Source organism: Pteronotus mesoamericanus, unplaced genomic scaffold, assembly GCF_021234165.1.
Source record: "Pteronotus mesoamericanus isolate MK-2021 breed Mesoamerican mustached bat unplaced genomic scaffold, CSHL_Meso_final scaffold_99, whole genome shotgun sequence".
Lineage (NCBI taxonomy): Eukaryota > Metazoa > Chordata > Mammalia > Chiroptera > Mormoopidae > Pteronotus > Pteronotus mesoamericanus.
In genome coordinates this window covers 1-13,525 of record NW_026555330.1, presented here as the reverse complement: position 1 = coordinate 13,525, position 13,525 = coordinate 1, and the positions used below count along the sequence as shown (strand labels likewise).

At 52.5% G+C, this 13,525-nt stretch overlaps 2 protein-coding genes and 3 pseudogenes across 2 annotated transcripts; 2 read left to right on the top strand and 3 right to left on the bottom strand.

The window, feature by feature from the left end:
• Positions 1-5,291: 5,291 nt before the first annotated feature.
• LOC129063875 (histone H3-like) lies at positions 5,292-5,981 on the bottom strand (annotated as a pseudogene).
• Positions 5,982-6,858: 877 nt separating this feature from the next.
• Positions 6,859-7,478, bottom strand: LOC129063877 (histone H2A type 2-A). Its single transcript, XM_054564975.1, has one exon. It carries the CDS (start codon positions 7,393-7,395, stop codon positions 7,003-7,005), a length of 393 nt encoding a protein of 130 aa, XP_054420950.1. The 5' UTR covers positions 7,396-7,478; the 3' UTR covers positions 6,859-7,002.
• Positions 7,479-7,577: 99 nt separating this feature from the next.
• Positions 7,578-8,182, top strand: LOC129063878 (histone H2B type 2-E-like; annotated as a pseudogene).
• A 3,907-nt stretch (positions 8,183-12,089) lies between these two features.
• On the bottom strand, positions 12,090-12,572 carry LOC129063897 (histone H2B type 2-E). Its single transcript, XM_054565000.1, has one exon. It carries the CDS (start codon positions 12,518-12,520, stop codon positions 12,140-12,142), a length of 381 nt encoding a protein of 126 aa, XP_054420975.1. The 5' UTR covers positions 12,521-12,572; the 3' UTR covers positions 12,090-12,139.
• Positions 12,573-12,616: 44 nt separating this feature from the next.
• On the top strand, positions 12,617-13,314 carry LOC129063714 (histone H2A type 2-C-like; annotated as a pseudogene).
• Positions 13,315-13,525: the final 211 nt, after the last annotated feature.

The following is a 13,525-nucleotide window of genomic DNA, read 5'->3' as shown; positions in this document are numbered from 1 at the left end:
CTGTTCACACCGGACGCTGTTTTGTGCCACTCACTGCTCGCTTGAAATGGCGCGAGCGCACCTGCAAAATCAGGTCCAATCAACAGCCACTCGGAAGTCAAGGAGGAAGAGAAATACAGGTTATTAGATCACAGGTGAACTCACTAGTGCAACTTTATTTTTTTTTTTTTTAAGACGTTATGTATTTATTTTTAGAGAGAGGGGGAAGGGAGGGAGAAAGAGGGAGAGAAACACGAATGTGTGGTTGCCTCCTGTACGCCCCGCCCCCCCGGGACGACCTGGCTAGCAACCCAGGCATGTTCCCTGACTGGGAATCGAACTGGCGACCCCTGGGTTCGCAGCCCGGCACTCGATCCACGAAGCCACATCAGCTAGGGCCGTTACTGCAGTTTTAAAACAAGTCTGGCGAGGCGTCTGGCCAGTGCGTGAAAAGTATTCTTGGTTTCAAACTGCGTCCTGGTAATTTTCTCTGTCGCCGTGGTCTTCAGTTGCCGGCTGTGACCCATGAGCAGGTGACAAGATCAACGTAGAAAATGGGAGCCGGTATCTTGAATTAAGGAGGCAGAACAGGGTTGAAACTATCCCAGGTGAAAAACCGATCCTTTTGTACATCTTTGTGTCATTTTTTTAGGTGTGTGTGAACGTGCAGTAGGTAGTAATATGAAATTACCTGTTACTGTAGTCTGGGATCAGAAATCAGAGCTACTGTATGTATACAGAGTGATACTGTGCCTCTATAATATGTAAGGATTATGTACTGTTTTCTTCTGAAACAATGTCGTGTAAAGCAAAACCATAAGGCTCGGGCTCAAGTTCTACCCCCACCTCATGCCATCTTCTGACTGTGCGCGGGCCACGCATTCCCAGGTGTTCCTTCCTCACCAGGTTTAGTGCCTTCAGCCATTCACCAGGAATAAAACAAAGTCCCGCCCTCCCTCCCCCGGTTATTGTGAAATTGAAAGAGAGGAGGCGGGTTGAAAGATGGAGCCGTAAGCCATCTAGGATCCTGGGTTGTTTTTTACTGCCCATGCCTGGCAGTCTGGAAGCTGGTCCCGTGTTTAAGATTATTCACCAGTTTGTGTGTGCGTGTGTGTTTTAATGGAGCGACTGCATAACGGCGGGGACTTGCAATGGTGGGAAATCGTGACCCACCCCGCTGTTCTTTTAGACATTGTTTCTGTTAAGTGCTGGCTCTGACTAATGTGTAGCAGCTTGTAGCTGAACGCCATGTTTGTATAGGAGCCCTAGGAACGAACTTCAGAAGATACAGACCGCGACCCTGGAGCATCGCCGCTCCGGGAGATTTGCTGACCTTTGTCCATCCGTGGAGCCAGGATGACGTGAAGCCGGGACGACGCACACGGGACGGTCACTTGCCTTATCGGAATGGACTGCGCTCACCTGCACGTAGAGGACTTTTCGACCCCCCTCCCTTGATCTCTTTGTCCTGTTCCCCCGTCCCTCCTTATAAAAACCTCTTCCTCCACTGAGAGGTGGAGATGGGCTTTGAGTTGTGAGTGCCCCATCTTCCAGGTGGCCAGCATTTGAAAATAAACCACTTCCCTTTACATCAAGCACCTGCCTCTCGAGTACTGGCTTTCCTCGCAGCAGGCAGCCGGACCCGCTTTCGGTTACGATTGTAATCTAGGTTTACATCAGTTGATGTTAACGTCACTAGTACTTACGTCATGGATGCTGATGCTATCGATAGGTTTGTGACTGCACGTAAGGCTCTGCTCTAAGCCCGTTGTGTGTGGACCATACTCTCTCTTTTCATCCTCACAGCGCTCTGGGAGTGAGCGCAATTAGGATGCTGCTCTACGCGTGAGGACGTGGAGGTCCCGGTCTGTTTTTCCCTGGAGCCTTTCCCTGGTTGTGGGTCGGGAGCTCTGGCCCTGCCCTTAAGGGGCCTCAGGCCTTAACCACTCCCTCCCACCCCCCCCCTTCCCCGCCGTAGCAGTGAGGCGAGGACCCTAGGGTTCTGTTTCCCATCCCCTTTCTCTTCTCTGTCATCCTTTTTCCTTTTCCTGCCTTTCTTTATGTACTTCACCCTCAGCCCCCGATCGTACCCCAGTCCCCTACCGCATCCCTGGATAATTCTGTGAGCAAGGCTGAACTTGATGTCTTTGGCGGTATGAGAACAGACATTCTCCCCCAGATCACCTGCATTCAGGCACAGGCAGGGGTGCAGCTCCTTGGACTCTTTTCTCAGTTACTCTCCCCGGGAGCAGGCTAAGCCTGGGACTGTGGCCGTTTGTGGGCTTTCCGTATTGCGTGACCCTGCCAAGGAACTTGGAAGTTTCTCCCAGAGGTCCGGTCCAGGCCTGCTCTTGGTCTGCTAACTTCAAAGAGCTCCAAGAGTGGAGCGGGGCGGGGCGGGGCGGGGGGGGGGGGGCGGCGGCGGCGCATCTCGAGATGCCCAGCTCCCTCACATAAGGCAAAGAGCCAACGGGTAGGCCCCTCCTCCAGCATTTCCTGACCAGCTACGCTGTGGCCAGCACCGCTTGGGTGCTGGTGCCACAGAGATGAATGAGGACAAATCCTTACCCCGAGGAATGCCCTCAGCCTAATGGCCGAGGGTGAGGGAGTAGGAAGGGGTGTTGTTAGCACGGGACAGGGGGAGAGGCAGGGAGGAGGGCCCAAAGAGATGAGGGTGCAGAGGAGAGAGGGAAGGGCCTGAATCTTGAAGAGCTGGGGCTCTCAGGGCTCCAAAAAAGGGGGCAGGGCATTCCACACAGAAGCAACAGGGATGCGTAAAGGCGTCGTACACTTGGGGACCGCAGATGTTCTGTGGGGTCGGAGCCTACCGGTTCAGCTGGCAGAACACCTGAAACCTGGGGAGGCTCTGAGAAATACGAGGAGCTAGATGCATATTAAAAATAATTTTCCTTGGGATGTTTTAGATTTAATAACTATCCACAGAATAGCTAAAACAAATTGAACGCTTATTCTGGAGCAGACACTGTGCTAGGTACTTTTTGAGAAGCGTCACTTTTAATATCTCCGACAACATCATTGGCAAGATGCTGCTGTCGCTCGCCGTTTTGACAAATGGGGAAGAGCGAAGCCTACAGAGATTTCCTTGCCGAAGCCACATACCTGTTCTGTTGTATGGGCAAGACCAGGATTTTAGCCGCCAGTGCTCTGAACTGCTGTGCGAAAGGAGGTGGACTTCACTCGGAAGGGAATTGGGAAGGAGGTGGGAAATTTGTAAGCATTTAGAGAAAAGACTTCTCATACAGAGTGAAAGCTTAGCGGCAGGGCAGAGAGTCTGTCGGTTAAGGGAGGGACCATGGATGGATGGAGGGAGGGAGGGTGACAGAATTGAAAGTCAGAGAGCGGATTTGATAACATTTGTTGACTCGTGAGACTTGGACGAAGGAACTTCTGCCCTGAGCAGGTTAACTACGGGGGGGGGGGGGGGGGGGAGCTGAAGGTGTCTCTCATTTAAGTTGAGAAATATGGAAGGGGAAAAGTAGCTTGGGGGAGCAAGATGATGCAGTTTTGGAAAAAAGCTGAGTCTGGAGCACCTATTATCCATCCGGAAGGACCTAGCCAACAAGGCAGTTAGAAAAATATTGGTGTGGAGCTCAGGACAGGGGTCTCAGCAGGAGTACCGACTTGGGAGCACTTGTCAGAGGCAGAGACACGGAAAGCAGGGGATCCGCGATCTCACGGGTGCTGCAGGGAGCGAAGAGACAAAGGCCGGCGTGGGTTGAAACCACGATATTGATGGGCCTGGCGGAGAAAGAGGCGGAGGCCTGGAGAGAAGAGTAAGGAGGACGACCGGCAGAGGGTGTGGACCCAAAGGCCGAGTCCCCTGCCGAGGAAGCGAAGGTGTCAGCAGGGCCACAGTACCGCGCAGTTTTGCTCTCCACGCGCACATGCACCAGTCCCTACTGCCCCAAGGCAGAATTCAGTCAGAACGCAGACTTTTTCCACTTCGTAAAAACAGGGTAGACTTTTCCTGCAGCCAAGCTAGCCGTACATACAAGAAGCCAATTATCAGAGGAAGAGCATTTATTGACCTTGTCCTTCATTCTCTTTTAACTCTCATCTGAGAGTAGAGAAGTGATTTAAGTACAGAAATCATTAAGTGTTAAAACCTATATCTTAAATGGTTCTCTTGTATTGATGAATTCAAGTTTGTGCCAGTCTCCCAAACAAGTAGAAAGATTTGAAAGGCTTCTGCGAGGGTGGGTAGGCCTTTACAGTGACAGGAACACAAAATTTTACTCTATTCTTGACTGGATGTCAACAATGCTATTAAATTTGAGATTTAGGCAGGGAGGCTTCCTGGGGGGGGCGGGGCCTGGAGGGCGGGGCGAAGGCTGGTAAAGGAAAGCTGTGCGATCTGAAGGGCCGGTGCGGGGGCGGGGGGAGAGGAGGGGAGGGGAGGGGAGGGGAGGGAGGGGGGGAGGGGGAGGGGAGGGGAGGGGGGAGGGGCAGGCAGAGGACCGACACCTGATACCGGCATCTCAGGTTCCAGTGTCTGCCCAGCTGCTTCCGGACCTGAGATGCCGGTCCAGTGTGTGTCCGTGTGTCCCTGCAAGGATTGCCCTGGGGATGGATGAGATGATAGGTGCAAAGCTGGTGCCGCCGCACACCTCTAAGACCCAGGCCAAGAGGTCCAGCCTGCACTGGGGCCTGCGCTGGTTATAAGGCACTGGGGAGAGACCGAGAGACTGCTCTGGCAAGTTGCCCTGATCCGGAAAACAGAGGCATGTGGCAACCTGTAGCAGGCGCTGTGCGGACCCGGGCCGAAAACGGTCCGTTGAAGGCCCAGCTCACGAGTGGCCCACAGGTACACGTGTACACACGTGTACACACACACACACACACACACACACACACACACACACACACACACACACACAGTCCCCGCTCCGCGGTCTTGATAAGGATAAAGAGGGCGGGAAGTGTTACCCAGGTGGCGAGTGAGGCCCCGGGTTACCGACCGACCATGGTGTCACAGGAACCCGGAACTTTACCCGGAAGAAACCTTCCCGAGAGAAGAGGCGACTTTCTTCCTCAGTCCGAGAGCCGTGCCGGGTGAGGCCATTTCCGGCGGGGGTCGGAGCGCGCACCCCATGGCGCGCGGCACCCAGCAGCTAGAGAGGCCTCCCGGGTACACTCTGGACCACGAATCCCGAGGGCCCCCAGCGACGACTCCTAGCGCCAGCCCAGCCCCGAACCCCCTTCGTGGTGACCTCTCCCATTTCACAGACGCCATCTGAGGCCCTGTGAACCTCAAAACAGCTCAGAAAAGCGGCCAACGGGGACCAGTCCTCTCTGCCCCACCTCTCAGCTCCCTCCCCTCCCGGGGCGTGGGGGCACGGAGGCCCAGCAGCACACACAGCCTCTTCTCAGTGACCTCGTGGGTGGCTCTGAAAAGAGCCTTTGGATGCGATGGAACCTCGGACTGAGCGCGCACTTCTTAGGCCCGCTCCCCGCGGATGCGGCGGGCCAGCTGGATGTCTTTGGGCATGATGGTCACGCGCTTGGCGTGGATGGCGCACAGGTTGGTGTCCTCGAACAGCCCCACCAGGTAGGCCTCGCTCGCCTCCTGCAGCGCCATCACGGCCGAGCTCTGGAAGCGCAGGTCGGTCTTGAAGTCCTGCGCGATCTCGCGCACCAGACGTTGGAAGGGCAGCTTGCGGATGAGCAGCTCGGTCGACTTCTGGTAGCGCCGGATCTCGCGCAGGGCCACAGTGCCCGGGCGGTAGCGATGCGGCTTCTTCACGCCGCCCGTGGCCGGCGCGCTCTTGCGGGCCGCTTTGGTGGCCAACTGCTTCCGCGGGGCTTTACCACCGGTCGACTTGCGCGCAGTCTGCTTAGTACGGGCCATGGCAAACAACACCTACACAACACAGCAGCCGGGAGGGTATCGGTCCCCGGGCCGTCTCAGCCGCCTTTATAGGCACAGTCTTTTCCCTATTGGGCGGGACGATAAACTTGAAAGTCCCGCGCTGGCTATCCATTGGCTGTGATGTCATCCGCCCTGGCGTGCCCGATTGGCTGGGGCAGAATCCCCTCTGCGCGCGCGCGCGCCCGCCCCCTACTTTCCAGTGTGTCGGTGTCTCCTACCTGGCTTTTCCTTTCTTTCCGACCGTTTTCTTTTTGTTGTTTTTTAAAGTATGTTTTTTAAAAATTGCAGCTTCGTCATAATGCCCCTCCACAGCCCTCCCTGCCCCTAAGACATTCTGCCCGCCATGCCCTCTTCTGTTCCGCGCTTTGTAACTCCCAAATTGAATCTCAATCTTCCGTTTGACCCCCCGCCCCTGGTGACCTTGTTACCTCCCCAGGGCCCCTTACTCGGCCCGAAGAACCGCTTTTCCCGCCCTTCGGCTCGGAAAATTGCCCCCGGCCCGGGCACAAGGTCCCGCCTCCAAAAGCCTAAGTGGGGAACCCTTACCTCGCCTGTAAAAAAGCTAGAAAAACAAAAACCCACCAAGTCAGCCCAGTTAGGCCAAGCCCCCGGTTCGCCACAATTCCGAAAACCGCCCGCTGCGCTCCCGCCTGGGGTGCCCGGGGTGCTTGTGCGCTCGGCTCCTCCTGCGTCTCAAGTGCCTGGCAGAGCCCTCGGGAGGGAGGCCCGGGTAACTGGGAAACAGTTGCGCGCTCGGCGCAGACTGAGGTGGAAGCACCAGGGGCCGCCTAACAGGAATTTGTTAACAATCGCCGGTGGCGCCCGAAAGACTTGTTACCTCCACCTGTGTTGTGAGGTTTACGACCCCGCCCGCCCAACTCAATCAAGCTGGCGAAGTGCTTGCTCGAGATGTGGGAGGGGAGGAACGGTCTGGAGTCCAGCCGAGTGGCATTCCCACCGCCACACACGCGGGTGGGGCTGGCCCTTACTGCTGAGAAACTGGGATGTCAGAAACCGGCTTCTACAATAAAACAGCTCTTTTACTTGAAAAAGTGGGTGGCTCTGAAAAGAGCCTTTTGATTTCACAGGTGCTGCCTCTTCGAAACGGGGGCTGGGGGGGGCGCCAAATGCCTTCACTTGCCCTTCGCCTTGTGGTGGCTCTCCGTCTTCTTAGGGAGCAGCACGGCCTGGATGTTGGGCAAAACGCCGCCCTGGGCGATGGTGACTTTGCCCAGCAGCTTATTCAACTCCTCATCGTTGCGGATGGCCAGCTGCAAGTGACGAGGGATGATGCGCGTCTTCTTGTTGTCTCGGGCGGCGTTACCCGCCAGCTCCAGGATCTCGGCGGTCAGATACTCCAGCACGGCCGCCATGTAGACCGGCGCGCCGGCCCCCACCCGCTCGGCGTAGTTGCCTTTACGCAGCAGACGATGCACACGCCCCACGGGGAACTGGAGACCAGCGCGGGAAGAGCGGGACTTGGCCTTAGCGCGGGCCTTGCCTCCTTGTTTGCCACGACCAGACATGACGGCGCTAGGCACTGCGAGCACCTTCCGACCGACGACCGAGGAAGTCGCCCTAAACGGCTCCGCTTCAGCTTTTTATAGGCAGAATGGCGATTGTCCACCGAGCACTTTGATTGGCTAAAGCGCAGCTTTCTCCCGATGGCCAGTAAGAGGGCGCAGGGAGAATCCGCTCATTTGCATGATCTTCTCCCCCACCCCGCAAGGGGCTCCACGGAAAACTCACCAATCACAACGCAGCGTGCTCAGAGCCTTAATTTGCATACATCCTCTATAAGTCCCGAGCCGCTTCCGGTAGCCTCGGTCCTGCTGCTGTTGTGTTTGCGTTCCCGGTCCTTCTCTCCGCTCGTGCTTCCCGCTATGCCTGAGCCGGCCAAGTCCGCTCCCGCGCCCAAGAAGGGCTCGAAGAAAGCGGTCACCAAAGCCCAGAAAAAGGATGGCAAGAAGCGCAAGCGCAGTCGGAAGGGGAGAGCTACTCCATCTACGTGTACAAGGTGCTCAAGCAGGTGCACCCCGACACGGGCATCTCGTCCAAGGCCATGGGCATCGTGAACTCCTTCGTCAACGACATCTTCGAGCGCATCGCCGGGGAAGCGTCCCGCCTGGCGCATTACAACAAGCGCTCCACCATCACCTCCCGGGAGATCCAGACGGCCGTGCGCCTCTTGCTGCCCGGCGAGCTGGCCAAGCACGCCGTGTCCGAGGGCACCAAGGCGGTCACCAAGTACACCAGCTCCAAGTGAGTCCCTCCTGGGACTCGGCGCTCGCACGAGTCGCCGGCCGCTTGACCCCCCCCAAAGGCTCTTTTCAGAGCCACCTCCCTTCTCAGTGAAAGAGCTTGTGTCACTTTGCCTACTCCAGTGCCTGTCCTATGCTTTTCATACCACTTATCCGTTCTCCAGGGGAAGTGTTCCTAAGAACGGATAAGGTACCCAAGTAAACGCAAGGCCAGTTTTACGTACCTTGCTAAAGGACTATCTAGAAGAGCGTGTTCATTTGCACACAAGTTAATTGCCTTCACAGTAAAACGTTTAAGGATCCGTGGTCCTCCGGTGTAAATCTGAAGAGGTCGGGGAGGGTCGGAAAGCAGCGTTGACTCTGGCATTTTAGGTTGGGTCAGTGCGTTATGACGCGCTTTTCTTGGTCTCTGGGAGCCTTATTCCGTAATGTTACTGTAAAACCGAAGCAATACTCGAGGCCATGCCTCAGCCCCTACAGTAAACTTTTCTGGTGTGTCTGGATACCTTGATTTCTGTGGTTGAAGTAATTTTTAGTTAGAACTGTCAGTTTTGCGTTCTTTCAGGTGCACAGATCCAATACATACCAATGCTCTAGTTGGAGAAGTTAAATACTGTCAGGTTAAGGTAACAAAGGCTACTGTTTTCAGTCTTTTTTTTTTCTTCTTTAACTTGGTCCTTGATACCTACACAATTCCCCATAGTTGTAATTTTTTGCTGTTTTATCCTCTGGATGAGGAAGACAGGAAGAAAGGGGATTTAGAGATATTCAGGGATTTCATGAACCCCGGCCGGCTTTTCATAACACATCCTTCAGAGACTTCAAACAGCAGTGTCAGCCTTAAAAACATTCGTCCCTTGCCCGAAATAGTTCATTCTCTCTGCAAAAATAGAGGCACTAAAAATTCGATGGTAATACCGAGGTCCTCCTGTTTTTGAGACTAGATGGCTCCAAAGAAGTGTTTCCAAAAACAATTCAAATGCCATTAAGACGCTGAACCAATCAACCTATCGATAAAACCCCAAGGCACATCCACTGGAACCCACATCACTGGGAAGCAAGGATGACCGACCTATGGAACACACCAGGTGATTCATGGTTGAGAACCGCTGATGTGTTGGTTACGCAGTTGCCATATTCCTTGGTAAGAGCCTGTTCACAGTTTTTAGTCACGGCCCCAGACATTTTCTTGCCTTTTTTCCTAATTGTCCTCTCGTGGAATTGTTGGTAACGCTACATACAAAACTAGCTGCATTTCCCCTTCATTCCCTCATTAATTCAGAGCACCAAATATAGTACAGGATTTTACATTTCTACCCTTATTAGGGTTCAAGAACATTTTAAAGAGGTCAAATGAGAATGGAAGGTAAAGCACAAAGTAAAGGCATAAAACTCAAACTCCCTACCAGATAGGTAGGTAGGTAGGTGATACATAAAAAAGTTAAGTACACTGCAGCAGGGTCCTAGCTCATCCCCTTCCTTTAGCTCTTGTTTGTTCCTTGTGTACCTACTTGGAACCCTCAAAATTGTCTTCCAGCATGATTTTTCTTGCTTCCTGTCTACAGTTCCCAGTTAGGGCACATACAGGGCACAGTCCCAGGGTGGGTGCGTTTGGGAGGCAACTGATCAATGTCTCTCTCACATACCAGTGTTTCTCTCTTACTCCTCCTCTCTTCCCCTATCAAACCAATAAACACTACCTTTGATGATATTTTTAAAATGTGTATATCAGACAAATTAGCTTAACTAGATGTCTAAAGGAAAAAGAGAACTCTGAAGTTGGCTATCTCCAAGAGCAGCTCAGCTCCCTCATTCTCCATATCAGCTGTGTTGAATGTATATAAACACTCTTGCCTTCACAGGCACAGAATAGTCTGTCCTGCTCCTGACTCTTGAAAACAAAAAACTTCTTTCCCAAAAGACCTATCCACGTTCCTGTACTGAATTACTCAGTTCTAGTTCTAAAAATTTGTGCTAGATTCCTGAACTAATCAATGTGAGTAACATCTGAAAAACACATGGGGCAATGGTTCTCAAATCTGACTTCAATCAGAGTCACCTGGGAAGATTTTTAATCCCCTGAGTGCAGCCTATACTCCCAAACCCCTTGTTTCTGAATTTCTAGGATTGGCAATCAGGCATCAGTATTTTTAAAATTATCCATCTGATATTATTGAAGAGTCAAACTGCAGGACTACCACATAAAGGATTAGGGGGATTCCTTAATGAAAACAAGGATACAATTAGAGAAACAAGAGAAAAATAAATGTTATAGTCTATTTTATGCACTATCAGAATATCAACTACTAAGTTATACTTCATGACAAACATGTAAGAAGAAATATAGTTTTGAAGAATACTTTTGGGAAACATATGAGGAAGAAAAAGAGTAGAGAATATTTTAAGGGCAAATTTGCATTCTCTTCATTGAGCCCTCAGATTTCTCTCAACTGCCAATTGCATATATGCACTTGAAGTGTAAAACTTCTCAAATTTACATAGCAGTGAAGGGCGTTGCTTTCGAAGTGCATATTCCAAAAACTTGCAATCAGTCCTTGATACTTCACAATCTACATTCAATTAATTTAAAATATACCTGGAATACTTCTGACCATCTTCACTGCTATCACTTATGTCTCTTTTGAAATACTATTAATGTACCCTCTTTGGTATGTTCCCTGCCTCTACTCCTGCTCTCCTAGCCTATTTTTCAACACAGCATCTTGGGTGAGCTTCAGAAAACATAAGTCAAATCATGTCAGTACTCCAACCAAACCCTCCAAAAGCACTTCAACTTTCAGGGATAAAAGTTAAGATGTTTGCAATGGCTTATGAGGTCCATCAACGGCCTACTTGATCAGCTATGGCTCTGCTGTCATCTCTCCACAAATCTTTACTTTGCTCACTGTGCTTTAACCATAGTAGCCTTGGCTATTCCTTGAACTGCCGAAACTTTTGCCTGCCTCAGGGCCTTTGCACTTGCTGGGGTTTTTTAATTCTTTCTTCTTTTTTTCCTGAATACTTTTCTCCAAGCTACCCGCTGGCTCACTATCTCACTTTATTCAGGTCTCTGCTCAGATATTAACTGATCAGACCTGTCATCCACACTCCACTCCATATTCCGTTTTCTGTCATAGCACACATCACCCCCTTAATATCATTGTTATGCATTTCTTTTGTTGGCTTATTTCAGCATCCATCTATTACAATGTAGCTTTATGTGGACAGGGACCTTTTCTATTCTGTTTGTCACTATATCCCAAGCATGTTTATTTATCTCAGGGTGCAAAGTGCGGTTTTTAAAAAATCTCTCCCATATTGTGGGAATCGATGTGCACAAATACTTATCATGAGGCCAGAACAGGGTGTCAGTTTTGCTTTCAATCATGTAAGTGTAAATGTTAGCACTAAACAGAACTATTGATAGATGATCAATTTAGTCATTTTCTGCATCCTTCAGTTCAAGATTAGTTGTTTTGTGCTTTCCTGCTCACATATTTGAGTATTCCAGACCAAATATCCACTACCGCCCCAACATACTAGTTCAGCCATAAACTTTTATTTTTCGTGTTGTTATTTTATTTCTACTCTGTAAAATCAACATCCCGCTATTTTCTCTACCCCGCTGCCCCTTCTTCCTATCCAATCTCCATGCTTTACCTGGCCTTTTTATCTTCCGGCAATCGGCCTCATCCCACAGTGCATCCAAGCAAGGCCTAAGCAACAGCACGAAAGTGTTTCCTGGGGTAAGGGACAAAGCATCGGAAAGAGCGATGGATTTAGTACAATAACTAAGAAATAAGTTATCTACACATGATTGCGTGAAGTAGACAGAAGAAAATTCATGGTGGAAGACAACATTGGGGGTCTCAAATACGTACATAAAACACAAACAATCAAGCAGAGTGACACAAGCTCTTTCACTGAGAAGGGAGGTGGCTCTGAAAAGAGCCTTTGGGGGGGGTCAAGCGGCCGGCGACTCGTGCGAGCGCCGAGTCCCAGGAGGGACTCACTTGGAGCTGGTGTACTTGGTGACCGCCTTGGTGCCCTCGGACACGGCGTGCTTGGCCAGCTCGCCGGGCAGCAAGAGGCGCACGGCCGTCTGGATCTCCCGGGAGGTGATGGTGGAGCGCTTGTTGTAATGCGCCAGGCGGGACGCTTCCCCGGCGATGCGCTCGAAGATGTCGTTGACGAAGGAGTTCATGATGCCCATGGCCTTGGACGAGATGCCCGTGTCGGGGTGCACCTGCTTGAGCACCTTGTACACGTAGATGGAGTAGCTCTCCTTCCGACTGCGCTTGCGCTTCTTGCCATCCTTTTTCTGGGCTTTGGTGACCGCTTTCTTCGAGCCCTTCTTGGGCGCGGGAGCGGACTTGGCCGGCTCAGGCATAGCGGGAAGCACGAGCGGAGAGAAGGACCGGGAACGCAAACACAACAGCAGCAGGACCGAGGCTACCGGAAGCGGCTCGGGACTTATAGAGGATGTATGCAAATTAAGGCTCTGAGCACGCTGCGTTGTGATTGGTGAGTTTTCCGTGGAGCCCCCTGCGGGGGGGGGAGAAGAAAAGAGCGGATTCTCCCGCCTCTACTGGCCATGGGAGAAAGCTGCGCTAGCACAACAAAGTGCTCGGTGGACAATCGCCATTCTGCCTATAAAAAGCTGAAGCGGAGCCGTTTAGGGCGACTTCCTCGGTCGTCGGTCGGAAGGTGCTCGCAGCGCCCAGCGCCGTCAAGTCTGGTCGTGGCAAACAAGGAGGCAAGGCCCGCAGGGGTCCCGCTCTTCCCGGGCGCTGGTCTCCAGCTCCCCGGGGGCGTGTGTGCACGTCTGCTGCGTAAAAGGCAACTACGCCGGGGGGGCCGGCGCCGGTCTACATGGCGGCCGTGCTGGAGTATCTGACCGCCGAGATCCTGGAGCTGGCGGGTAACGCCGCCCGAGACAACAAGAAGACGCGCGCATCATCCCTCGTCACTTGCAGCTGGCCATCCGCAACGATGAGTTGAATAAGCTGCTGGGCAAAGTCACCATCGCCCAGGGCGCAGCGGCCCAACATCCAGGCCGTGCTGCTCCCCAAGAAGACGGAGAGCCACCAGGCGAAGGGCAAGGAAGGCATTTGGCGCCCCCCCCAGCCCCCGTTTCGAAGAGGCAGCACCAAGAACAAAAGGCCTTTCAGAGCATCTTTTTAAGTAAAAGAGCTGTTTTATTGTAGAAGCCGGTTTCTGACATCCCCAGTTTTCAGCAGTAAGGGCCAACCCCACCCGCGTGTGGCGGGGGGATGCCACTGGCTGGACTCAGACCGTTCCTCCCTCCCACATCTTCGAGCAAGCACTTCTGCCAGCTTGACGAGTTGGGCTGGGCGGGGTCGTAAACCTCACAACACAGGTGGAGGTAACAAGT

Coding starts and splice junctions, on each gene's coding strand:
- LOC129063877 (XM_054564975.1), bottom strand. CDS start 7,395: ATGTCTGGTCGTGGCAAACAAGGAGGCAAGGCCCGCGCTAAGGCCAAG.
- LOC129063897 (XM_054565000.1), bottom strand. CDS start 12,520: ATGCCTGAGCCGGCCAAGTCCGCTCCCGCGCCCAAGAAGGGCTCGAAG.